The sequence below is a fragment of the Phyllopteryx taeniolatus genome, chromosome 8 (genome assembly GCF_024500385.1).
Source record: "Phyllopteryx taeniolatus isolate TA_2022b chromosome 8, UOR_Ptae_1.2, whole genome shotgun sequence".
Taxonomy (NCBI): domain Eukaryota; kingdom Metazoa; phylum Chordata; class Actinopteri; order Syngnathiformes; family Syngnathidae; genus Phyllopteryx; species Phyllopteryx taeniolatus.
Window position 1 is genome coordinate 16,087,131 of NC_084509.1, and position 27,679 is coordinate 16,114,809.

General features: G+C 42.8%; 1 protein-coding gene across 5 annotated transcripts in view; it reads right to left on the bottom strand.

The window, feature by feature from the left end:
• cep295 (centrosomal protein 295) overlaps positions 1–27,679 on the bottom strand; it is a 44,625-nt gene that overhangs the window by 4,647 nt on the left and 12,299 nt on the right. For 3 of the 5 annotated variants that reach the window (XM_061783168.1, XM_061783169.1, XM_061783167.1), the window contains exons 7-24: positions 26,613–26,796; positions 24,471–24,629; positions 21,872–22,162; positions 20,998–21,092; positions 18,788–18,988; positions 18,633–18,697; positions 16,366–17,560; positions 16,081–16,249; positions 14,479–14,613; positions 11,766–11,957; positions 9,409–9,527; positions 8,502–8,592; positions 7,370–7,552; positions 6,451–6,684; positions 5,874–6,013; positions 3,587–3,989; positions 553–932; positions 37–210 (exon numbers count right to left, since the gene is read on the bottom strand). In XM_061783168.1, coding sequence (XP_061639152.1) covers positions 37–210; positions 553–932; positions 3,587–3,989; positions 5,874–6,013; positions 6,451–6,684; positions 7,370–7,552; positions 8,502–8,592; positions 9,409–9,527; positions 11,766–11,957; positions 14,479–14,613; positions 16,081–16,249; positions 16,366–17,560; positions 18,633–18,697; positions 18,788–18,988; positions 20,998–21,092; positions 21,872–22,162; positions 24,471–24,629; positions 26,613–26,796 — 4,410 coding nt within the window. The remainder of the gene's footprint in view (positions 1–36; positions 211–552; positions 933–3,586; positions 3,990–5,873; positions 6,014–6,450; positions 6,685–7,369; positions 7,553–8,501; positions 8,593–9,408; positions 9,528–11,765; positions 11,958–14,478; positions 14,614–16,080; positions 16,250–16,365; positions 17,561–18,632; positions 18,698–18,787; positions 18,989–20,997; positions 21,093–21,871; positions 22,163–24,470; positions 24,630–26,612; positions 26,797–27,679) is intronic. The other 2 variants (XM_061783170.1, XM_061783171.1) reach the window with 2 other exon arrangements.

A 27,679-nucleotide genomic window follows, 5' to 3' on the forward strand; every position in this document is an offset into this window, starting at 1 on the left:
CTGTAGTGTCCAAAAACAATCAGCCCAAAAGTGTACCAATAACTTAGAAGTGAAGTCCATCCTCAGGTTTAAACTCTGCTCCGGCTGAACTTTTGCAGAGAGGTCAGGAACTGGAACTCTCACTTCATTCTGCTCTTCCACATCCTCCTCTGGCAGCACGCTGAAGGGAGATAAAACATCCCTCACGTCCGATTGCGAGAGCTCCACCACCTGAAATTAGCAAGGGGGCGAATACTTTGACGTGATGGCACTCTAAGGTGTGTAACACTTGTTTAGGTGGAGGCAAGCCCCAAATGCCCAAAAACCAAGGGGGATAGACAAAGATTCACAAAAAAACACCACGTAATAGACTAGACAAACAAACAAAAACCATACACACACAAAATGATCAAACAAAATAATTAGATCACAAAAAACAGACATGCACATTGCACACACACAAAAATCAATTACGTACAAAAAAACTGAACAGGAGACACACAAAGAGAAAACAGACCGCGACAGAAAAACGAACCAAAACGACACAGAAACTGATTGCGATAGCCGCGCAACCTGAGGAGAGGAGACGCAATGCCAAGCAGATATCCTGTGGGAGCCGTCCTCCGCCCTGAAGCACTCAGTGGACCGCTCGCTCTCTGAGGTGCCGTCGTGCGACTGAGAGTTGGAAAGCGCCGACATGCTGAGCTCTCCGCTCGAGAGGTGTCCGTCGGAGGAGTTGGGGGCGTTGCGAAAGACGGCGGACGGGTCGATCGTTTCGTCGCAGGTGACCTCGGGCGGCAAAGGGAGAAAGGAGTCTTCGCCAAACGGGAGTGGCGGGAGCGGATTCGGTCTGGAGTCGGACGTTCTGTGATGGGAGGCTTCAGTGGGTAATGATTGGTACGGCGGCACAGTGGCCTGCATCGCGGCGCCGAGATCCACGCGCATTCTCTCACCTGAGAAAAAACAGATGTGTGCGGTGAGCAGGGTTGCAAAGTTGCAAGAATTTTCAAAGACGGAAAATTTCCAGAGGAATTTATAGGAATAAACCAGGAATTGAAGAAATTGAAGGATGGCTCTTCTTAGACTAATTGACAATTATGTCACACGTTGTTCCAGAATTTCTTTTTATCACCATCCTCATAACTCAAAACACTCGTAGCGCAAATCATTTTCCCCCATTGAAATGAAGGGAAATGCCATTAATCCGTTACAGCCCCACATTGTGCTGCTGGGTGGCTGGGGCTCAGTTGGTAGAGCAGGTCGGCCACTGATTCGAATGCCAGCGCCAACTGTCCGCAGTCTAAGTGTCCTTAGGCAAGATACCGAACCCGAAATTGCTCCCAGTGGGGCTGGCAGCACCTTGCATGGGAGCAGCCAATTGGTGAATGGATTAAAGTTTGAACAGCATCGCATTTTTAGTAGTGGACACTAAGGTGATGGCGTCGACTGACCGATGACGTCATTGCTATTTTTCTTAAGTCTCTGTGCCAGTGTAAATGTTTTTTTTTTTTTTTTAAATACCATATTTTCACAACCATAAGGCGCACTTAAAAGTCTTAAATTTTATCCAAAATGGACAGGGCGCCTTATAATGCGGTACGCCTTGTGTGTGCACCGAGTTCCAACATCTATAAATGTTGTTGTGTGATGAGGGCTCTGCTCAATTTATTTATTTTTTTTTAAGCATTTCTTGCCGACACGCTGCTTACACAGAGGAAAAGCGGACGTGGCTGAGGACAGGGGAAAGATGCTAAAGCCACGCCCCCAGTAGGGATATAGCACCGGGTTTCCTATTTTTTACCGCTTTACTGACTGGGAGCATTTCCAGGGTGTGCATTGTGCAAAACAACATCGGTTTGACTAAGGACCCCCGAAAATGGCACCTATGAAGAGACACGCTTACGAAGCACAGTTTAAACTGCAAGCTATTAGTTACGCGGAGGAACATGGGATTCGAGCAGCCGCGAGAGAATTCAAGATCAACGAATCCATGGTTCGCAAGTGCAGGACGCAGGAAAACGAGGTTCGCCAAGTCATGACGAAGCTGAGTTTCCGCGGAAAAAAAAGAAAAACAAAACGCGGAAACAAGGAGAGGTGGACAGAGTTGGAAGACCAACTCGAGCAAAGGATTAATGAGAAAATAACTTGGGGCTTGCCATCACTCCGGGAGGCTTGACGAACCGCTGGACATCGGTGTAAACAGGGCATTCAAAGTGAAGTTGCGAGCGGCGTGGAAGCGATGGATGACCGATGGCGAACACAGCTTTACTAAGACTATCCATTCACAAATTGTGAATGGATTGTTCGAGCTTTTGCACGGCAACGAGACTGACTAGAACCTGCAGTGTTTGATTTCAGAACTTGCCCAGCTGTTCATTTCGGATACAGGAGAGGGCTTTGATGGATTTGTGGATGAGGATTGATAAAAAAATAATGTGAGTACATTGTTAAACACTTCAATAAAGTACAACCGAACTCAGTTTTGCTCCCGCTGCTTTAAAAAAAAATAGTTTGTGTGCATGCATGCTACCGTATGTTTTAAGCTACCATGTTTTACCATGCCTGCGCCCAATAATACGGTGCACCTTATGTATGTTAAATACAGAAATAGACCCCGTAACTGAGATTGCGCCTTTTAATACAGTGCGCTTTATGGTCGTGAAATAAGGTAATTAAAAAATAAATAAATAAAAGGCCCAAAATACTGTACATTGCTGTGCACACACAGGCTGTGTGCTGGAGGCACACCGTACCCCTCGATACACCTTGCTTGAAGCACTACTGCCAGTTTGTTACATGAACCCAATAACTTTTGATTTCAGCCAGGCGCCTGTGTCCAAAAGCGTCATCAGTCGACCACAAGCTATAACTGCCATTGCACAATGGCAAAGTCAACGTGTCAATTCGTCGACTAATTAGTTCAACCCCAAGAATAAATGTGTACACGAAGGGATAAATGTGCTTTGGGCACCTGATGGTGTAGATAAAGTGCTATATAAGTGCTCCCCATTTACCATTTATGGTGTTTGTGCCTTGACAACTATAGGGCTGTATAATACAGATAAATGCACACAAATGAAGAAGAACTAAATGTCTCCGTAAGCTGCAGTAATATTAGTCTTTTTTAAGAATATATGCCTGTATTGTTATATTTTCTGTGTTGCTGCACGTTTGGTTAAAAAGAATCAGTTGCTTATAAGGGTTGTAATGCCACAACATAGATGGTACTTTTTAGCCTGTCTATGGCAATTTGCATTTTGTGGTAGCGTTAAACCAGTGAACTTTCTAAGGCAAAGTGATGTGTAATTCTCTTTGTTTCATGTTTAGTTTCAAAACGTCAACTGTGAATGGCAATAACCAGCTTGAAGCCTCCTCTTTTATGAAGAATTTTTCAGTTGCTCAATTCCCAAACTGCTTCTCGTTGTGAAGTGAGTGGAGTTCGTTGCCACCATCCACTACTCTCGTCACAAATTTTTGCCTCCAAGTTGAAGCAAAAACATCAGCCGAGTGACAACTCCCATCTCGAAAACTCCTCAGTCATAGGAGATACGCAGAATCTTCGCCATTGCCTCAGAGCTATTTAAAAGTGACTCTTAAATCTACATACCTGAGGTTCCACTGTCCTGGCCGGAAGACACGTCCAACTCCCCGACGAGAGGTCTCATCGAGCTATCCTCTTGACTCTCGTCCAACCACGACTGTTCTGCCCGAGACATCAGCTGACCCACACAGGGTTCCCGCTCGCCTCTCCGCCAACGCTGGCTCGACTCTCGGGAGACTTCTTCCATGATGCGACTCAGAGTTAAGTCCCATCCGGCAGAAGGTGGCGGGACAGGCAGCTGACCGATCATGGATGATTGAGCTGATGGTTGATCCACCAGACGCTCCATGGTGGCGTCTCTGTGATCGGCGAGGAGGGTGGAGGACTGATCCGCCAGCTGAGCCATTAGAGGTCTGAACGAATCCTGATCCTCGCACACCGAAAGCTGCTCCATCATTGGATGGATTGTCTGGTCACAATTTTGGAAGATAAACAGGCAAGAGAGGAGCCTTGTTGAAAAGATGTTCCTCAGGTAGAAACCAAACAAGCAGTTACTTACAGTTATGGAAAGCTGTTAGAGCATTAATTTGGTATACTTGATGTCCAGCTTCAGGTCCATGTGCTAGTACTCTCTCTTTCCTCACTAGTAAGACTAGTCAGCGCACTAGTAGAACCGCAGTGACGATGAAAAAAAAAAAAAAAGATTACATTCAAACATGGCGGCTTGCTATCAGAGGATTTCCCAGCATGTCAAGTGCCATTGTATAGTTGTTAAAATGCTGTTTTATGTCAGTTAGTCTCCTAATCCCATAAATGTGACTCTTAATAGACCCGATGTGTGCTTTATCCCCCCCCCTCCGCAGCTTGTTGTTGCCTTAACTATTTTATCTTGCACCAGGAGCCAAAATGCCATCCAGGGAGATGAACTTTCTAGTTTACAGTCCATTATGCAAATTAGCTCCTGTGCAAATGGCCACATGGGAGGTGGAAAATACCTCCTGTTCTGACAAAATAGTCTTATTCTTTTATTATATTATCCCATAGTTTGTGTGATTTTTATTACTTCAATAGTTTGTTCTTGTGACTTTTTCAAATGTACCTAGTAGATTGTTTTTTCCTCCCTTCTCAGAGCCTCACTTTTCACTCAAGGATAACTGTAAATAGGTCTCTTTCCTCATCTCCCTCCTATTTAGTTTTAACTGTGCGTTGCACTTGAGTGTTCTTCAGAGATGGGGAGAAGCGCGAAGCAACTAATCTCTCTGTCTCTCTCCTTGCAAAGATTTCATTAAAATGACACAAGACAAGTTTCCTGATTTAATTCCAAAACACTCCGTAAAGCCGCAGTGTGTAAACACGAGGGTGCATGGCAGTTTCATTATTTAAACATAATATACTGTAGCCTTGTTGCATTAACTGATGAAGCCTGCTCGAATGAGAGGCGAAACATCTTCAAAGACAAACAGAACAGTCCAGTTGCAATCGATTAAATGCCCTAAGAATGAAATGACCTGGATGTATGAGAATATTCACAGGTAATATAGGGTTAGATATAGATGTATATCTTTAACGTAAACCTAAATAGAATGCAAATTTTTAAAGTCACATGATTTTAAAACTAAATTGTCTTAATCACATCCCTACTAATACACCATTTTGGTCCGCAGACAGCGTAAGCTCCGTTTTGGAGGAGCCTAACTCTTCGTTTTCTGAGCAGTCTTTATACAAAATATCTGGGTGGCAAGGGGAGGACGACGAAGCATCTCATGTGACTCTTCCCCCTCAAGCCGTCCACTCAGCTCTGCTTGCCTTGCTGTTCAATAACGGCAACGTCCAGCGGAATTCTTTTTAACTTTTACTATACCCATGTATACCTACAAATACAAGCTCACCAACAGGCTTAGTCTGAGATCCTGCCCTGAAATTTGTATGGAATACACCCACTCCTATTTCTTGCTGCTGCATCACCTCCTCCTCCTAAAATAAGCAAAGTTAGGACTTTCTTTTGCAACAAGGACAAATACATATTTCCGAGTTGCGGTCAACTTAGTGGGAAAACCTGCCGACTTCCTTTTAGGCAGCTACATTACCAATTCCAAATATGGGATGGCCACACCCCGCTGCCGTCGTCGTGCTTTGCCACGGGGGCCTTTCACACTGAGCAAGTGCAATGTGAAAATGACTGTCATCAAGAGTAATTCAACGAGTTCACATTAAGTGTAGAAGCCTTCACGAAATGTAGCCTATTTCCAAAAGACACTTCAAGTCAAGTAGATTTACATCATCCCTCAGTAAAGCAAACCAAACCCAATTGTCATGAATTGCAAAGCCTTTCAGATGAGTGTTGGTCACTGACCAGGTCACTTATGTGGGTAGCCTGAGAGGGAAGTGTCACACGAGAGGATTCGTCGTCGTCCTCTCGCCTCCCAGAGACTTGTTGTAAAGACTGCTCGGTAAGCGAAGAGTGAGGATCCTCCAAAACAGAGCCTTCGCTGTCTGCGGACCAGAAACAGTGGACATTGTGTGCCATCTTACACGAGAAGAAGGATAATCATTAATTAACATATTGATAACCAAGTAAAAGGTCAGTTTCCACCAATCTGTTGAGTTCACTTCAGTTAGCTGATCCCCTAAACCAGGGCTGGGCAAAGTATGGCCCATGGGTTACATACACTGACATCATGGGTTCTTAAACTGGGCTTCCTAAAACTGCTGAATTAAAATGTATCGCTTCATTTTTTATTTTTCTTAATAATTGGTAAGTTGATTTATTGTTAATCAAAAATATTAATTAAAAACAAATGTACATGAACAATTATAAATAATACAATTTAAAAAGTTATTAAATGTTGTTACCTGTCGCCCTGGAACACAAGTTGTCCTGCCCTAAACTGTACTGTAGTGAACAAAGAAGCAGCTTAGATGCGCTGTACCTGTGCTTTTACCCGCGGCGCTTTGAGAGCAATCGAGCTCTTTGGCAAATCGGTCGATGACATGCTGGACGTTGCCGTCATTGAACAGCGAGGCGAGCAGAGCTGAGTGGACGGGTGGAGGGGGAAGAGTCACATGAGATGCTTCGTCGTCCTCCCCTCGCCTCCCAGATATTTTGTATAAAGACTGCTCAGAAAACGAAGAGTTAGGCTCCTCCAAAACGGAGCTTACGCTGTCTGCGGACCAAAAACAGGGGAAATTGTGTGAAATTTCTGGACAAAAACAAGGATAATCACAAATTAACACAATGAGGAATCAAAAGTTCTGTTTCCACCAACCAGTACACTTCAGTTAGCTGATCCCCTAAACCAGGAGTGGGCCAAGTACATTGATATAAGTGGTAAAATAAATGTAAATAAGGCATTATAAAAATATTACAAATATGTACAGTACATCTATTTGGAGATGAGTAGGATTAATTGTATACACTTTACTTGGTTTCTCACCGTTGTCTCATTTCATGATGTCACTTCCAGTTTGGGTGCCAAGACTATAAGAGATAAATAACCACTAGAGGAAACTGTTGGAAAAATGTCACATCTCATGTAACAGGTCCCTGGAGCCAAAAAGTTTGAAAATCCCCAATTTACAATATCAAATAGTCCTTTAATATTTGTAGCCTTAATTTAGCCTTTTTTCCTAAAACTGGTCTAATTAAATGTTCCAGTATTTCTTCATGTTCGATTCATTTCTCTCAAGAAATACCGATAATTGGTTAATTGATTCATTGTTAATAAAAATATTAACTAATTTACAAAAACAATAAATGACTTTTTTTTTTTTATATATACCTCTGGCTTTCCCCACCACTGCCCTAAAGTGTACTATGGTGAACAAAGAAGTAGCTTCAGCACGCTGTACCTGTGCTTTTATCCGCTGTGCTTAGAGAGCTATCGAGTTCTTTAGCAAATCGGTCAATGATGCGCTGGACGTTGCCATCGTTAAACAGAGAGGCGAGCAAGGCTGAGTGGTGCTGGGCTGCAGCAGGACTGGAGGAGTTGCCAACTCGAGAAGTCTCCATGGTGACAAGATTCGGAGATTTACCTAATAATGGCACAACAAATGGTTTAGACCAGAGGTGGGGGACTCCAGTCACGTGATTTGTGTCCAGTCAGACTAAAGGCTTCTTTATGCTCGGGCGGACAGCGACTGCGCTGATGTCACTGAGCTGTCCCTCGCGTAGTTTGCCTTTATACTCGAGCGCAACCCACGCGCGCCGTTTTGAAAGTGTGGTGCAGTTCTCCTCCAAGTCGGGGGTGTCGCTACACCTTGTATTGGATAGGACACCATTGGGTGGAGTTTCCTCTGCATTTCTTTTGCCATTTCTGGTAGCAGTTTTTACTTTCCTTTCAGTAACAAGGACCAAAGCAACAACGTCGACCGCAACAGAACAAATGGACCTAGATGACCAGATTATACATTTAATTATGCTGCAAAAATTGATCGACAAGGTGGCGTCGTAGATGGTATGTAGAACCAAGGGCATGCTGGTACGTCATCACAGCATGTGACTAAAACGGACCAATCACTAGAGACGCGCCTTCGACGCGCAGCAACTATTTTTGTCGGGTGCGCGGCAAGCTACGCAGAGGTGCTGGGCGGGGCAATTCGTCGGTCACGTGATGCAACGCGGGCGTTGTCGGCTGCGCGACCGCGGGAGTATAAAGAGGCCTTAAGTCACCCATTTTAGGACTGAGAAAAACAGAAAGGCAACCTGCAAGGATTACAGATCAATGATAAGAGCCAGGAGAATTAAATGACATTTGACTTCAGTCACAATAAAAAAAATAAAGACCGGTAAGTTACATTAACTTCACAGTTGAGCTAACTTTAGCGATCTGGTCAAATATTAACTAAGCTTTATGTTGGTTATGCGTCTAAGAAGATAAATTGGCAATACCAATACTAGTTTGGGACCATTAAAAAACTAAGATAGCGCTGTTGTATTTGCTTGTACTGAGCGCAAAGCAGCTAATGTGCAAATATTTCCCACCGGCGTTGGGCTCTGGATCACTCTTGCTGTAGCTGCCAGTGGACAGGGTGGTGGTGGACAGGCATTCTGGATCAGGAGGTCTATGTGCATACTGACACAACACACACATACAAACGCGCACACACATTCAGTTAGGGTTGGCAGTGGATGGATGACTTCACAGGTAAACGCCACGCTACCGTACGTTCACCGTCAATAATACTAAGAATGTGAACACTTGTTAATCTTAGGGGATATATTCCAGACATACCCTTATTGGGTGAATATCCACAACATAGTGACATAAAACGTTTTTACATATATTTTTTGTTTTACCCCTCCCACACAAAATATGCTCTCCTTAAAGAGCTGATGAAAAACATTTTTATTATTTAACAGGCACACACGCAACAACCAAGCTCAGTTAAAGTGTAGAGACACATGAAAATGTATTTTTTGTCAAAAATACATATCAGGTCAGGAGACTTGCATCACTCAGTACATACACACAAAAAGACATTCAAATGCACTCATTGACACACAAACAGATACAAGGAGACAAACATCTATCATTCAACATTAAACATGCACACACTCACGGTCACTGAGCTCAGTTCAAGTGTAGAAACCCTCATTAAATGTATTGTGTTGTAAAATACACTTCAGGTAATTTTGTTTACATCATCGCTCAGCACACACAAAAGCACACGCGCGCACACAGGCACACACACACGCACGCACACACAAACACACACACGCACACACACAGGAAAAGCTTCTCGTGCATAATCACAGGCCAAGGCAGATATCGCCAAGGCACTCAGATTTGGCTATTTTTCATCATTGATCCACAACTTGTGAACCTCAGAGGACATGAGAACAGTATCCAGAAGCAATGTCACTCCTTGAATAAAAATATTACCCCTACCTGCTGACTTGCCTCTCCGGGTGGCCTGGAATCATCTCGGAGGGAGCTGTGGATCATGAGTGTCGGGCCAACGCAGTCGGCTCCCCTTCCGAAGTCTGATGAGAGTGGGTCATATGAACCTGGAAAACAGAAATCTCTATGAAATCAATCTTAATTATTTTTGGATTGTTGGTTGCAGTGGAAATCATCAGTCACTAAAAAATGACAGTTTGCGACTCACATTGAGCGACTGAGCCCTGCACATCTCCCAACACACTGCAATGGGAAACTCCACATACACTAGGTATGGAAAGTATTCAGACCCCCTTAAAAATTGCACTTTGTGACATTGCAGCATTTGCTAAAATCATTTAAGTTATTTTTTTCCCCTCAATGTACACACAGCACCCCACACTGACGGAAAGAAACAGAACTGTTGAAATTTTTGCAGATATATTAAAAAAAGAAAACTGAAATATCACACAGCCATAAGTATTCAGCCCCTTTGCTGTAACTCATTTAACTCAGGTGCTGTCCATTTCTTTTGATCATCTTTGAGAGGGTTGATGGACTTGATTAGGAACGTCACACATCTGTCTATATAAAACCTTACAGCTCACAGTACATGCCAGAGCAAATGAGAATCATGAGGTCAAAAGGAACTGGCTGAAGAGGTCAGAGACAGAATTGTGGCAAGGCACAGTTCTGGCCAAGGTTACAAAAAAAAAAAAAAAAAAAAAGTCTGCTGCACTTAAGGTTCCTGAGAGCACAGCGGCCTCCATAATCCCTAAATGGAAGACGTTTGGGACTATCAGAACCCTTCCAAGAGCTGGCCGTCTGGCCAAACTGAGCAATCGGGGGAGAAGAGCCTTGGTGAGAGAGGTAAAGAAGAACCCAAAGATCACTGTGGCTGAGCTCCATAGATGCAGTCGGGAGATGGTAGACAGTTCTATAAAAATCAACCATCACTGCAGCCCTCCACCAGTCGGGGCTTTATGGTAGAGTGGCCTGACAGAAACCTCACCTCAGTGCAAGACACATGAAAGCCCGCATGGAGTTTGCTAAAACACCTGAAGGACTCAAAGATGGTGAGAAATAAGATTCTCTGGTGCAATAAGACCAAGATAGAACTTTTTGGCCTTAATTCTAAGCGGTATGTGTGGAGAAAACCAGGCACTGCTCATCACCTGTCCAATACAGTCCCAACAGTGAAGCATGGTGGTGGCAGCATCATGCTGTGGGGGTGTTTTGCAGCTGCAGGGACAGGACGACTGGTTGCAATCGAAGGAAAGATGAAAGTGGCCAAGTACAGGGATATCCTGGACGAAAACCTTCTCCAGAGTGCTCAGGACCTCAGACTGGGCCGAAGGTTCACCTTCCAACAAGACAATGACCCTACGCACACAGCTAAAATAACAAAGGAGTGGGTTCAGAACAACTCTGTGACTGTTCTTGAATGGCCCAGCCAGAGCCCTGACTTAAACCCAATTGAGCATCTCTGGAGAGACCTGAAAATGGCTGTCCACCAACGCTCACCATCCAACTTGACAGGACTGCAGAGGATCTGCAAGGAGGAATGGCAGAGGATCCCCAAATCCAGGTATGAAAAACTTGTGCTGTGTGTACATGAGGGGGGGGGGGGGGTTTAGCCAATCGCTGCAATATAACGAGTGACAAATGTAAGCGGTCTGAATACTTTCCGTACCCACTGTACATTATATTGTACTGTATTACCTTTTTTGAATCACAAACACATACCCGATTGTCAAGGGAGAAATGGGTTGTCACAAAGAGAGGAAGTGGCCGAAAATACAGGCGAATGTGTGGATATTTTGAGAAAGCTGCCTCACCCCGTTCACTGATTGTACCGGCGCACTTGCATCGCTCGCATGCATTTTGGCGACAGAGACTGCACACTACACATATCCACATAAAATTATAAATATAGTTAACTGTTGTTGCAAAACAATATATACATACTGTATATAGTGTATATTTGAATGGCTTGGCGGTGTCACAGTGGCCAGCCGGGTTTCATTTAAGCTTAAACTGTAAAAAAAAATTTCACGATCATAAAAATGTTATGATCGAAGAAAAACTATTGTGCCGCGGCGCGTGTTGTCTATGCAAGTTCCTGCGTTGTAAACGCACCCTGAATGCACTCTATGTTGCTTGTAGCAAGCCTGTGATGCATGTTCTTCTGCCCCCCCTTAGCGTGCCCTAAACTGTTTAATGACACCCCAGTTGAGGTTTACTGTAAAACTAAATGCACAACAAAAAGAATTGCATTTTTAAACATATGTCAGTCAGTCAAAATATTATTGCTTTAAGTGAAAACAGTCAATACGGGAGGGGGCGGTGGTATAAAATTAACTTACCATGCTGAGAGGAGTCTGGGGATGTTCCAGTCCTCATCAGCAGCTTATCTCCACAGAGGGCTGGGCTGGACCTCTTTGAACTTGACATGGAAGGCGTCTGTAGAGCCTGTTCGGTGGCCAGAGAGAAGTCACAGGGCTCCTGCAGAGACCAGTCCATTGTGTGTTGTGGCACAGCGAAAACATCCTCTGGGCCTGAGAGCAGAAACCGTGTTACAGGAAGTATATGCCTGTGAGTAGTATTCTATGAGCTGTTGTATGGGTTGTTGCTCCATATGTTTAAAGTAGCAGTTATGAAGAAAATAAAATTATCCTAAATTAAAGCCTAGCAGAAATATTAACCTGCTCACTAATAAGACTTCACATAAATGGTTCAATACAACTATGCTAATTCCCAATTGCCTGTCTATTGCATCTTGTATTATATGTAAGGGTTAGCCAATTACGAAGACTTTCAGCCCTAAATTAAAGCCTAGTAGGAATATTAACCTGCTCACTAAGTAGACTTCACATAAATGGCTCAATATAACTGTGCTCGAGTGAGCATATTTTCTACTGAAGAAATGAGCCATCCAAACTAAAAGGGAAAAAAGCAACTGCTTTTCACGCGGCTACATTTTGTGAAAAAAAAATTTTCTCTGTGAATCGGCAATTTTTAAACAGTGCTATAATTATAAAATGCTGTGAGAGAATCATTTGTTATATTAGTGTTGGATTTATCTTACCCAACATTATAAAAAAATAGACAAAAGGGATGAAGACGCTGGTTTGACGCGTATGGGAGATTGTTCAGATTACAGCCTCTCAACACGCTCTAAACAATCTCTCCCGTCGCTCCTGCATTTATTTGAAAATAGGGAGGTTTCTAAGTTTACAAGAGATAACGTACTAAGCTACAAGACACAACACACTAAGGGTAGGGTTTCAAGGTGAAAACATGGGACCAACACCTGCAACGTCCCGGCCACGTCCTTCTCTCTGATGATTCCTGCTGAGTCATCTTCTTGGAGAGACATCTCCCTTTCTCAAAATCGTCCATAATACTAATGCAAGCTAAGCAAATAACTTCTACAATATATTAGTATACAATACAATTAGTTAATACAATTAGTATTAACAGTTGAACTGCTGTCTCAAATTATGCTATATTATCAAAAAAACTAATAGCCTCAACTGCTTAAAGTGCCACAGAACAGGCCCCAAAAATGTCTTGTAAATTCAACACCACAGGACAATGAATGAATGGATACATTTTTTTTTTTTTTTTTTTTTTTTTTTTAAAAACACAAATTATGTGAAATCAGGCTTCAAAATGGTCAAGAATAGAGAAATCTCTTTGAGCTTCCAGACGCTGCGGGCATGTTGCAAGGCTGCACGCTGAAAGCCCTTCGCCGGTGTACGGGACCTTCACTGTGTAATCAGCTTTTACAGTCGTTTTAGGGCGGGCATCTTCAAATGGCAGACCGCGTTCCAGAGTCCAGACCAAGTCAAGGTTTCATGCGGACCCACTGTCAATTGTTGTTAAATAAAAGTACAGTGTGCTGTCGCATACTGTCACAAACTGTTTACACAGCTATATTCAGTCCTGCGGTAAACTCTATGATCATGTGTCCATAATGATCCAATCAAGCCATTTGCTGGATTGATGACAGTCGGCTTTTTCAAAGGTTCAGAAAGTTGACTCAAAAAATAGACAATTTGAAAATTTATCAAAGGACCAGTATTCTTATTTTATTGTTCTGGAAGCTAGCACAAAACATACTGTATGAGACAACGCCTATGTTGAGAGACTGGCTTTTATGAAAATGCAGGAACATTAAGTGGCATTTCCAAATGAAACATGAATCCTTTGACCAAACATATTCACTGAACTCAAGTCCAAAACACAATGCAAGATAAGAAAACGGAGAGCCCAGTATGGTAGAGCTACACAACTGACAGCCCAGCAAAAAGCAAATGATGTTCACTCTGAAAAGCGTGGATTTTGAGGCAACGTAAGTGAAAATGTAGCGATGTTTTGATCGTAAAGGAATGTCTCAATGCAGCTGCTGAGATGTTGCTTAAAGGCAAACAAAATCCTTATTTACTTGAAATGGGTAATACACTGTGAGAAACCTAGCTGTTCTGATTTACTTGAAAGTTCAGCTTAATTCTCCTGCTCAGTATTACTTAAAATTTTGTCCTGAGATGCCTGTGCTGCTTTACTTGAAATGTTTGCCAGCATCAAAATTCAATTTGTACTGAAATTTAGGCCTGATTTGTTTGTGCCAGTTTACTGGATACTTAAGTTATTGGTTTTCTTTGTATTTAAATGGGAACCTATTTAAGGGTTTAGATGTGTGTTTAAAAAAAAAAAAAGACTTTGTATTTTGGTGAACACATTTATTCATGTTCATGGATTGTTGTCCTTAAGTGCGATTAAAATAGTTTTCATTCATGGTATTTTCATGGACCAAAAAAAACTATCTGAAAAACCAAAAATGTTGCGAAAAGGAAAACAAAATGTGCCATTTGCAGTTTGTTTGACAGTTTGGCCACAAAAATCGCAACATTTTGATGTTAGGACCTATGCCCTTGGAAAACCTCTGCAACCCCGTTGGAGGTTTTTGTCATTGTATCGTTGCAGTATTGGTATCAATACTTTATGCAGGTACTGTATATTAGTCAGAATTTTGTTATGGTGACAACAAGTTGGATGCAGACATCTTATACTCACCAGTCACTTGGCTGGTATCCACTGGTGTCTCAACTTCCTGTATGGCGCTGAGCTCGTGCTGTTCCCTCATCATCGTACCGAGCCGGATGCGGGTCACTGGGGGCTTTGCTGCTCGAGCAGGCGCATGGAGCGAGGCTGGAGAGAATCAAGGAACATGACATATGGTGAACCCTCATTCATCATGGGGATACATTCCAGACCCACCTACGTATGTGAAAATCAGCAATAGAGCATAGAAATATGTTTTACCACACACTTTAAACACATTTAAATTAAAACACACATTTTTAACACATTGTAAACATATTTGAACACATGCAAGCATAAAATGTGAAAAAATAAAATACTGTACATATTGTCATGTCCTTTAAGATGTGGGTCTGGTGGGGTGGCGTGTCTGTAAATCCAGTGTTTCCCACAGGCCTATAATCTGTTTGCAGTGGTGGGTATTCGATGGCTGGGTGTTGGGGATTGGTTGTGCATCGCCGTTTACGACTCCCCCAAAAAGTTTGATTAGCTTTTTTTTTTTTTTTTTTTTTTTAAATGGAAGCTAATTTGAAAATACATTTAAAAACAACAAATTAAAGTTACATTTAAACTAACACCTACTAAGTCATAATAAATGAAAAATTTAAATAAAAAAAAATTAAATACAAATAAATTCATAAATTTAAAATCAAAGACTTACAGGGCTCTACACTAACTTTTAGTAGCACTGGTGTGATTAACTTTCTCAGTTGGTTGCAACTGCACATAGTCAAAACCTTTTTGAGGGGGTATAGCATAACCATGCATGATGCATTCTTACGTAATTGGCATATCATAGCTAGCTTCGTATAAAGATTGACAGTGGCTCGAATTATATCTAAAAAGTATTTATTTCATTGTGAATATGACGGTCTGCAACAAGTAGGGGATGTCAAAACATAATTGTTTTTATGTAATTGTAAAAGAAAAACATTGGCAGTGTGTGAACATCATCTGGTGCTGCAACTTTGGTTCGCTTCCCACAATAGTCTTTTTGTAGCATAATCCTAAACTCAGAAGATGCTGGTGACTGTACATAGGCTTTTACCAAGATGGATTGTTTCCCCCCCAAAAAATAAACAGATGCAACAAAAACAGCGTGCGTGAGTGTGCAGAGACGGAAGGATCGACACTGTCTGAAATGTTGATGCCTCTGATACCACAAGATCGATTCTCAAATGTAAATATAAATACTTTTGTTACTTCTATCACTTGAGGTACTGGATTTGCAGTATCGTATCAGAAAAGAAAGCGGTGGTATCGGTTAGGAGACACAGCGGCACAATCTGCGCAGCCAAAGTCAAAATCTATCAGTTGCGGCCAAAATTCATTCATGGCGGCCCACCACATAACTGTTTAAGTGGGAAACACCGGAGTCTGCGTGACTCCAGGCGTGAGCTGTGGCCAACAGCAGCTTCTCATGTGTGTGCTCATTGTTTGTGTTTTAGTGCTCTTCTGGTATTCAATAAATAGCTGAAAAGTGCAGACGACTGTGGCTCTTCTTTCCTACATGCAGGGCTTGACAGTAAATAAGCATACTGTAAAAAAAGAACCCAATCCAACACCCTGCATTACCTGCCCTGCTGGTGGATGGGAGTTGTAGACTTGGGACATCTTCCACCTGTAAATGTCTCGCATGGGACAAACTCCCCTTGTTTGATTTTTCAATTACTTTGAGCAGAGAAGAAAGTAGTTCCGAGCGGGTTTGACCAGCGTCATCTGGTGCCGAGACTTCACTGTGCGGCTGTGGGTTGGAAAGAACAGCCGTCCATCAAGCATTTGACTTTCACATTGAAAGAGATGTTATTACACTACTAACAGCAACAGGGAACGTATTGTGTCAGAAGAGAGTGAACTCACTCTCACTTGCGCATCAACATTAATCAGAGCCTTCAATGTTTCCTTCTGCTGCCTCAGTAGCTCCAAGCTCTCTCGCTGTTGCAGACGCAGCTCTTCAAAGCTTTCCACCTCGCCCTCCCGTTGCCGCTCGTAAACCTCCTGAGGTCTCTGCCGGTCCGAGTAGTCATCTGCAAGGGTTCCAGCTAGCGGCAATCGAGGAAGCGGAGGGCGACCCAATGTGACTGTTTGGATGGGCTGGAATGGAAGGCTTGTGGTGATAGCTTTAAAAGGAAGGAAGTCTGTGGTGACTGGTTTAAGAGCAAAGGACTCTTTGGTGACCGCTTGAGGAGGAAGGACTTCTCTGGTAACTGGTTTAGGATGAAGTGACTCTCTGGTGACCAGTTGAGGAGGAATTGACTCTGTAGCGATCACTTGAGGCAGAATTGGCTCCCTGGTAAATATTTTAGGAGAAAGTGGCTCTCTGGTGACCACTTGAGGAAATAACTCTGTGGCGACCACATCAGGAGGAAACGGCTCTCTGGTGACCGCTGCAGCAGGAATCGGCTCTCTGGTGACCGCTTCAGGAGGAAATACCTCTCTGGTGACCGCTTCAGGAGGAAGTATCCCTTTGGTGACTGCTTCAGGAGGAAGTATCCCTCTGGTGACTGCTTCAGGAGGAAGTATCCCTCTGGTGACTCCTTCAGGAGGAAGTATCCCTCTGGTGACTGCTTCAGGAGGAAGTACTTCTCTGGTGACTGCTTCAGGAGGAAGTACTTCTCTGGTGACTGCTTCAGGAGGAAGTACTTCTCTGGTGACTCCTTTAGGAGGACATACTTTTCTGATGACCGCTTTAGACGGAAGTGACTCTATGGTCCCCGTTGGGCTTCTAGCTCGCTCAGCAACTCTTGAAACTAAGTTTTGCCTCAAAGGGGCAAGATCTGAGACACCCTGTATCTGGTGAACTGGAAGGTTTGACCTTCCAAACGGTTCAGCGGGCAGCAGGCTGGAAGAACGGCTGAAACTGGGGGAGGGAAGACTGGAAAGGAAGGTTGGAGCAGCAGACCCTTGTGAGGTAACCTCCATAGCAATTTGTGGCTCCACAGAGGGCAACTGTGGCAGAGGAGGCGGCGCGCTGGCCGCGTTGCGATGAACCTGAAGAGCATGTTGGTATTTTTCCAGGTGCCGTCGAGCCACTTCCATAGACTGTTGATTAATTCTACAAGTTGAATTAAGAGAGAGAAAAAAAACTAAAAATAAAAATCCCTTGAATGCAAAATGTATCATGTTCATTACTGGATTAATGTGTGGAGGTGTACAGTTAAGTATTTATGTCATTAACTAAATAACTATTAATATAGGCCTTCAGAGTGACGTGGCTCTTTTATCCTTCTGCTGTGGCTCTCTGTGACTTTGGAAAATGAATGAGTATTTAAATTTAAATTAGTTTGTTCCTTTTACAAATGAATATGGTGGTTTCCCCACTCAAAATATAAGTCACAGACACCTACCACCAAGATTTATTGAGCAATTTGACCCCAGTTAAGTAAACCCTCGATAAAGTGTTTAAAGCTACATGAACAACAGGTATATGAAAAACAAGCATCGCTCACGCCTCACAGATGACAGCTTACAATCATGTGAAAATGATTACATCTACAGCCCTGATGTGCTGACGCACTACGCTGAGGTTCAGAAGCTAAAATAATACATACATAAAATATAAATTCTACATTTAGATTTTACAAGTGAAATATTCCTTAATTGAAGTTGACAGCTGAATTAATGCAACAGAATGATATAAATTTTTGATTTGCATTTTTGGTTGGTCACAGGTGAATAATTAAAGTTTGGCTTTGATTTTATGAATACAAGGACGACTCAAGTAGACGACGACTTTATTTGAAAGTAAGCTTCAACCACGAGTCTTTTTTTTTCCCCCAGAGTTCACAATATTTTTGGCATGTGTAGAAATAAAATGCCATGTTCTCTGGAGCAGTTCATTGATGTCATGAATGAAACAAACCATATATACACAGGTTATCCTCACGTTAGATGTCAAAAGGGTTTTGTGGCTCACAGTGTCGTTCCCCCCCTTGGGAGACTGTCCAAATGCCTCTGAGTATTTATGGTTGTGACCCATGATATAGGCAATGATATATAAAAAATAATAAAGAAGGGTTGCATCAATTACTTGCAGTTCTTCGCTACTCTGAGCAGGGCTCGGTCCCTATCCACTGCAAATAGCAGCGGTTTACCGTAGAACTAAAGCAGCAAATGGTGCAACACACCTGTTTTGTTCCAGGAGGCGCTCTTGACATTCTCGGATCCTTCTGGTGTGCTCAGGAGTCAGCAGCTGTAGTATCAATCAAGAAATTACTCATGCATATCTAGACGATTGAAAATCAAGACCAAGAAAAAAAAAATTATTCAAACATCTGCTTACCTCTCGACCTCTGGGAACATCCTGGTCATGGACCGGCGGTACCTCTGCTTGTTTAAGAGCAATTTCCTGGGCCACAGTAACTTTTGGGTGGTTTCCCTCCTGCTGAATATCATTGAGAAGCCGCTCTAATTGGGCTTTCTCCTCTTCCAACTCCTTTAGCAAGGCCATTTGCTGCTGCTTCTCCCGCTCCAGCTCCAGCTCCTGCAGAATGAAGCAAAGGTCATGCAAAACTTCATCCAAAAAACTAAACTGAAATGCAAACTGGTTCACTTAAAAAAATTTTACCTATTCGGCCAAAGCCCTGTCTAAATATGAAAATAGTACAGTAATTGGTGTTAAGCAAGTAGAGTACTGTATTTTCACAACGATACGGCGCACTTAAAAGTTAAATTTTCTCCAAAATGGACGGTGGCGCCTTATAATGCGGCGCGCGTTGTGTGTGCAAGTTCCAAAATCTATAAATGTTGTTGTGTGATGAACGCTCGACTGACAGAGCATTTCCTGCCGACGAGCTGCTTATATGGAGGAAAAGCGGGCGTGGCTGAGGACAGCATGCGGATGTAAAGGGGGGAAGGGTGCGTGTGAAGAAAAAGCTAAAGGCACGCCCCCAGTAGGTATATAGCGACGGTATGTGCATTGTACAAAACAACACCGGTTTGGCTAAGGACCCCCGAAAATGGCACCTACGAAGAGACACGCTTACGAAGCACAGTTTAAACTGCAAGCTATTAGTTACGCGTAGGAACATGGGAATCGAGCAGCCGCGAGAGAATTCAAGATCAAGTGGAGGAAGCTGGAAAACGAGCTTCGCCAAGTCAAGAAGACGAAGATGAGTTTCCGCGGAAACAAGGCGAGGTGGCCCGAATTGGAAGACCAACTCGAGCAATGGATTAATGAGCAAACAACAGCCGGGAGAAGCGTCTCTTCAGTCACCATTCGACTGAGGGCAATAACGCTTGCAGAAGAAATGAAAATCGAACATTTTCAAGGAGGTCCATATTGGTGCTTTCGTTTTATGAAACGGCGCAATCTATCCATCCGGGCAAGGACTACCGTGGCGCAGCAACTTCCGGCGGATCACAAGGAAAATCTGGCCAACTTCCGCTTCTACTGCGGTAAAAAGATTGCCGACAAATACATCCAGCCCAACCACATCACCAACATGGACGAGGGGTCACTCACTTTCGACATCCCGGTGAACCACACTGTAGGGAAGGGGACCATCACCGTAGCGATACGCACAACGGGGCACGAGAAGTCTGCTTTTACTGCTATGCTTGGTTGCCATGGTAATGGACAGAAACTGCCACCTATTGTGATTTATAAGCGGAAGACGCTGCCTAAAGAAAAGTTTCCAGCCGAAGTCATCGTTAAGGCCAATCAAAAGGGCTGGATGGACGAGTAGAAAGTGAGAGAGTGGCTGAGTGAGGTGTACGTAAAGAGACTGGATGTTTTTTTCCCCACGCATCACTGTCCCTGTTGATCTGTGACTCCATGCGCACCCATCTCACAGCCGCTGTGAAAAACCAAGTGCAACCAATTCTGGGAGGCAATGCCAGGCGAGTTACGCCACCATACGTGAATGGATTGTGGATGCTTGGGCTAAGGTATCTGCTTTGACTGCTGTCCGAGCTTTCGCGAAAGCTGGCATCATTGCTGAACAGCCCCCCGGCAACGAGACTGACTGACAATGAGGAGAGGGAACCTGCCGTGTTTGATGGAGAACTTGCCCAGCTGTTCATTTCGGATACAGAAGACGAGGACTTCGATGGATTTGTGGATGAGGATTGATAAAAAAATAACACGAGTACATTGTTAAATACTTCAATATAGTACAACCAAACTCAGTTTTGCTCCCGCTGCCTTTTTAAAAACATTGTTTTAGCGTGCATGCATGCTACCGTAGGTTTTAAGCTAGCGTATGTTTTACCATGCCTGCGCCCAATAATACAGTGCGCCTTATTTGTGTGTTAAATACAGAAATAGACCCCGTAACTGAGACTGCGCCTTTTAATACTGTGCGCCCTATGGTCATGAAAATACGGTATATGTTGAAGTGATACATTTCGGAAAGTCAGTTCAGGCGCTGCTGTATGCTTTCAATTGATCAGTCAATCATCACAATACGCATGAGTAGAACTGCCTTAGGGGGGGTATCAGTGAAACGATTCGTTTACCCGAAGCTCGCCAATGCCTTGACTATCCCTTACCCTTTTCTTTCGCTCCATTTCAAGTTCCAGGATTTTGGAGGAAAGGTCATCTTGGTGTTGAGCATCTGCCGGGATCAGCTGACTAATGGGCTTTGCTGGTGATGGAAACAAAAGGATGTCATTCTGTAAAAAACGCAGACACTAACAATGCATCATTTATAAAAATAAAGTTATTTATGCGATCAGCAATCTACCCTTATGACGTAGGCTGCTACCTCATGAATGCGGGTCCAATGTTGGCCTTTTATTCAGAGTCTAGTGTCTTTTACTTACACCACCCCCCCGCCCAAAGAAAAGTGGGTTTTTGTACATTGCGGACAAATTCCCATTCCCATTTACACCATGGTAAAATTATTTGAACCCTGCCCCTAAACGTCTAGCTTTACTGCCTTTCCACCTGCTCTCCTGGGCGTGTCTCTCTCCTGGATAATCATTGTGTCAACCAACTCCCGAGCTTTACCCGTCATAGTCCCAACATTCAGAGTCCCTACATTCAGTCCTAGGCTCTTTGCTTTCCTCTTCTCTTTCTGCCTAAGAACCCGCTTTCCATTTCTCCATCTTCGACCCACAGTAGCTGAATTTCCACCGTCGCCCTGTAGGTTGACGCCGCGGTGGTGGACGTTGTTAACCCGAGCCACGATCAATCCGATCTGTAATTCTTTGGATGAACGCTCATATTTGTTTGGCAAAATTCAAAGCCGGATGCCCTTCTTGACGCAACCCTCTGCATTTATCCGGGCTTGGGACGGGCCTAGAGTTTGCGCTGGCTTGTGACCCCCATAGGGCTGCATTAATAAGCTTGAGTGAACAAGGAATTTACCAAATTGACCACCCCTATGCAGCCCTAAGTGAGATACTTTGAATGCAGCATTACCTGTAGATGACGATGGAGGTTGGGTGGGCTGGCTGCTGAGGGAGCCTGTGTCGATGGTCATGTCTCGCTCCGAAAGTGCCTCTGAATCGGCAACCGCATCCCTCTCCGCAACTCCCCCAGGCCTGACAATGGTATCCCGTTCTGGGATCACATCCGTGTCCCTCTCTGAGACCCGACTGGCGACGGTGACGAGAGAACGGGCTGCAGGGACACCATTGTCGCTCCTCTGGTTCCTGATGCGACTGAGGAGTTTCTTCAGGGCCTGTCTGGGAGCTGCTCTGACAGTGTCCACTGCAAGTTTAGAGGGGTGTACGGAAAGCCATTTAAGCATTTATTCGATATCCAGATATCCAGCTTCAGGCCCATGTTTTCGTATGATCTTTGGGCCTCATTCACTAACCGTGCATACACACAGATTTGTGCTTAACTCATGCGTATGCACGTTTGACCCGTGACAAACCCGTGATATATCAATATGTTTGTACTTCTTTTTGTTCATACTCTGCAAACAAATTCATAACATCCTCTGACCATGTGTATGCACAAACAAACCAAAAACTGAAATTAATCTGTACGTCACTGCAGAACATGGGCAGGTTAAAAGTATGTTAGTTTTAAGAAATATTTGTAATATAAAAGAAGCTTTATTAGTCCATCAATGGGGAAATTTGCATCATTTTAGCAGCAATTCAATCAATGTTATTTGTTTGCAAAATAGTGCGCTGAGTTTTATTTTTGACATTTGAGCTCTGATTAATCTGATTTCATGGACATGAAAAAAATTGCCAAAGGCAAATTAATCCATAGATATTTTGGATGGTGGCACGTCGAAATCTCATATACTGGTACATTGATTCAAGCTGCAACTGCGCCTGCCATTACAAAGTTGATGTGATAAAAGCATTAAAATGACACAGCAAAGCCATCATTTATTAACGATTATGATGACTGTCCCACAGTAATGTTCTGACAAAATTTTTAAAATGTGGAAATTTAGACAAATTTGGTCAAACTGTTCTGGAAGTGAATTTTTATTGGTTGGCAGCTCTATAATAACTTTAGCGATAATAATTCAAACCAGTTTGCCTCGATCAGGACCACCTGTGGAGAGCTTCAAACAGACCTGGAATTACCAGGTACTGTTGTCACAAGGAAAACAGTGAGTAATGCACTCCGCCGCTATGGCCTGTACTACGCAAAGACCACATTGGTTTCAAAGAAAAAAAGAAAAGCTGCTAGAATGGCCCAGCCAATCACCTGACTTGAATCCAAGCGAAAAATCTATGGCAAGAACTGAAACTCAAAGTCCATAAAAGAAGCCCACGGAAACGTCAACATTAGAAGACCGCTTGTGTGGAGGAAGGGGCCAAAATCACACCAGAGCAATGCATGCGACTAGTTTCTCCATACAGGTGGCGTCTTGAACCTGTCATTGCAAACAAAGGCTTTTGTACAAAGTATTAAATAAATATCAGTTGACGTAGTCAATACTTTTTTCCTGTGTCATTTCACATTATTACACACAAATTAATTTCTGATCTTATTTGTTCTACTTTCTATGTATGTATGGATGACTGGTTGTTCCAAACATCTGGTGAAAATTTCATGTCAATAGCACCTTTGGAAATATATTTAGTGAGATGGTGACGTGTTAAATACTTATTTCAGCTGCTGTATGTTGTTGGTTTCTGTGTGTAGCAAGCTTTCCGATGATACCAACCCTTTGAATATCGGAAAAGGATTAAGAAAGTTATTCAAGATTTGGATCAGCCATCTCGTGACTTCAACCTCCGCGCATTGGCCGAGATGCATCCATGGACTTCCTTTTAAAAGGGAAACAGGGGCATGGTTCATGCAGATCAGCGCACCGTGGCACAAGCAAATTATTTAAAATGGATTCTGATTCGTTAACATACGCAGGTGCGAAGACAATTGGGCGGTACGCACGTGTCACGAGTCTGACGGTAATTTTGCGCATATGCTCAACTGATGCGCAGAATGAGAACATTAGTGAATGAGGTCTTTAGTCCTCATGTAAATTAGGTTAGAACGACAGCATCTTACTAAGTGTTTTTTCCCCACTATTGATGCCACTTTTGGCTTACTAGTAAACTATTGTACTACAATACTACTACTACTACTACTACTACCAACCACTCATAGCCTCTTGCGCCTTACTCGCAGCACCAAAATGCCCATTCGTAAATTTCCTCACTAGAAACGTACACTGAACCAGAATATAAACACACTAGTTTTCTTTTTGTTCCCTTTTTCATGAGCTGAACTCAAAGATCCAATACTTTTTCTATGTACCAAAAGGCCTATTTCTCTCAAATGTTTTTCACAAACCTGTTGATTAGAGAGAATAATTATTGCAAAGGTGTGCCTTAGGCTGCCCACAAACTGTTATCATTAGTTTTGTTCAAAAACCTTAGACTTATGTTATGACAGTAGATGACTTAAAAATTACGTCAACTGTCTTTTGTATCGAAACGATTTAGGAAAAATCAGAGAAAAAAAGCATTTGCATAATACATTTGGAATGCAGTCTAGTGCCTCTACTGTATAATCCATTTAAAAAAGATTTATAATTTAGTACCACATGCAGAGTCCTGTGATTCCGGGTCCACTTGCGACTTGTCTATTTCAGATGTGTTGGTTTCCTCCAGCATGACATCCAGCTCTGGGTCCTGGCTGATTGTGGATGTGTCAGGAAGCGGTTCGGATACCAGCCGGCCCATGAGGTCACCTTTGATTTCTGGGTTCAGGTACATTAAATTGCATTAAAGCATCACTTGTATCATTTGAGGCCACTTGGTTGGAAGATAGCCATTCCATGTCAAAACACGTATACAGTAATGCCCTGCATACTTGCAGTTCACTGTTTGCAAATTCACGTTTTCAGGTTTTTTTTCTTCTGTGGAACCTATCGGCAGTTATTCACTGAGCCAAAAAAAAAAATTACCTCATCGTAATTTTTGTGCCGTTTCTAAAACACCCTAAGATGCAACAAGATGCTGTCAAAGCCTTGTCTAAATAATAAAGTGTACAGCGGTGCCTTGATTTACGAATGCATCATCTAAGTTTTCCAGAGTAACCATTTTTTTTCTTTGTTGCCAGTCAAAATTTGCAGTACAAGCTGGCTTTGGATACGCTGCCGCTAGATGGCAGCAGAGAACAACTCAACATCCGCCCAGCATCCCCTCACTCACAATTTGAAGTACATTTAGATTGAGCCCAGTCACAGAACAAATTAAACTCTTAAGTCAAAGTGCCACTGTATGTTGAAGTGATGAATTTCGACTGCGAGACATTGGGGAGGAGCCAAGTTCACCCTGGGTTGTTAGTAGACTTTACACCGATTTTATCGGGCTTATCGGTATCGGTCCGATAATTAGCATTTTATGCTGATCGGCTTTGTCATAATTCACCGATCCGATCAATGTCATTGAACAACTTCGCAAAAGACATTTTCTCCGCATCACCCCGTATACAGTATATTTGAATCCAAAAACTAGTTTCTTTTGAGCCTTGTCGCGTACCTTTTGACGTAGTATTGGAAATATCTGACGGCCAATGAAGTTTTTTTTTTTTTTTTTTTATATAAACGTCGGCGGTGTGCAACAGACAACACGTAATTCCCGGATCAAACAAGACAAATTTCCTTTCACGATTGCACTGTCAGACAACTGAAATAAAATCTTGTATTCCGATACGACCGCATCCCGTTTTTTATAATCATTGGGCTTTATCTTGTCAACTCAAATGTGACTGGCTACACTCGTTACCGTGGCGACGACAACAAGAGTGGATTGTATAAGGACAAAATGGGGGGAAACGTGTGTTGGTGGTCACCGGTGCTCAGGACAGGAGAGGACGTTCGTTTAAGGCTTGCTTGAGGTATGTTCACATAGGCAATAAAATGTTATGTAGCCTAGCAAGCTAGCGGTATCACGAACGGTTAGACGTAAACATGCCGCCGTTCTGTCGAATCAAGCTCTAAAGTTTCGGTGTGTGTGTGAAGTCATTTAATTAAAAATAAAGTAATTTAATTACAGTAAGTTAGCACCCATTATTTCTGTCATGTAATGTTGGTTTGACCTGACTGATTAGAATACACAATCTGACGAGAGCAGTGATTTCCAACTTTTTTGGAGCCAAGGAACATATTTTACAATTGAAAAATCTCACGGCGCACAAACAAAAATGTCAAAAAGTGGATACATTAATTACTGTATTTACTTCCTGCCATCTAATAATAGACAATTCATTTGTTCTGTCTGTCACAATGCCTCACTGGCATAGAGGAACAAAGATGCATTTATTGTAAAAAAAAATTGAGCAATTAAGTACACAAGTATGTACAGTAAATGAAAAGGTCATTTAAATAGACACAGTCTATCTTGTGATCGGATCGGTTATCGTTTTTTTTAATTCGGTGATCGGCCCCAAAAATTCTGATCGTGTAAAGCCTAGTTGTTAGAGGAATTTACAGAAAGTCTTCGCAGTTTTTACATGCGCACTTCCAATGTAAAAAAACATTTTCCCCAAAAACCAAATCATCTGTAAGCCATTTATTTTTAAGTGTAGCGTTTTAAGATGAGTTTAAAATAAAGTGTTTTAGGATCACAAGTTGTAGTATATTTTTCATTTTGACTGTTAATATCGGTAATTATATATTTGTAGGAGGGTGTTAATTACTTTTTGCGACAGATTATTATAATAAGTACAGAGTTCTTACTCCTTTCTCTGGTGTACATGTCCTCAAAGGCAAACTCCATGTCCCTTTGGAAGTCATCCTTCATCTCCTGCCTTAAGTGAGGCGGCTGGAAGATCTGCGGCGGCATCTGAAACGCCTGCTGCCGCCTCCTCAACATGTCAGCCTGCTGCATGTGCTCCAGTTCCACAAGAAGCCGATCGCGGTCCTACAGGAAGCAGAGGAAAGATTTACAGTCTCTCTTTGAAGCATTGGAGCATAACAAGGGCGGCAAGTTGCCCGACTGGTTAACATGTCTGCCTCACAGTTCTGAGGACCAGGGTTCAAATCCGGCCTCGCCTGTGTGGAGTTTGCATGTTCTCCCCCTGCCTGTGTGGGTTTTCTGCGGGTACTCCGGTTTCCTCGCACATTCTTAAAACATGCATGGTAGGTTAATTCAAGACTCTAAATCGTACGTAGCTGTGAATGTGAATGGTTGTTCGTTTATATGTGCCCTTCAATTGGCTGGCGACCAGTTAAGGGTGAACCCCGCCTCTTGCCCGTACTTAAAATTAATTAATAATGGTGAGCAGGACTGTACATACAGGTTTCGGAGCAACATAATGCACCATCCAAGCAACATCTTTTCCAGCAACATCGCTGCAAGACAATGCTAAGTGACATTCTGCGCGTGTTACAATAGCGTGGCTTCAAGAGTGCGAGTATTAGACTGGTACAAGACCAGTGGTTCTTAACCTTGTTGGAGGTACGGAACCCCGCAAGTTTCATCTGGAGTTCACGGAACCCTTCCTAATTTTAAAAATAAAATACGGTTTATTTCAAATTCAAAACAGGTATATATTTTATTGTCTGTGTAGATTCTCAGTCATCCAGGCCATGCACAAAATGAACCATGCATCAGTTGCGCACAAAATCATTGTTTTAAAAGAACAAAACATGAATTTCACACACACACAAAAAAATTCAATTCAATGAAAATTTACTGTAAGTGTGAATGTGAATTTTGCTGTTGCCATTCCCCTTGGCAAGTCCCACTCTCATATCAGAGGAATAGACTTCGTTGTGAAAATTCACAACAAATTCTGTTCCTT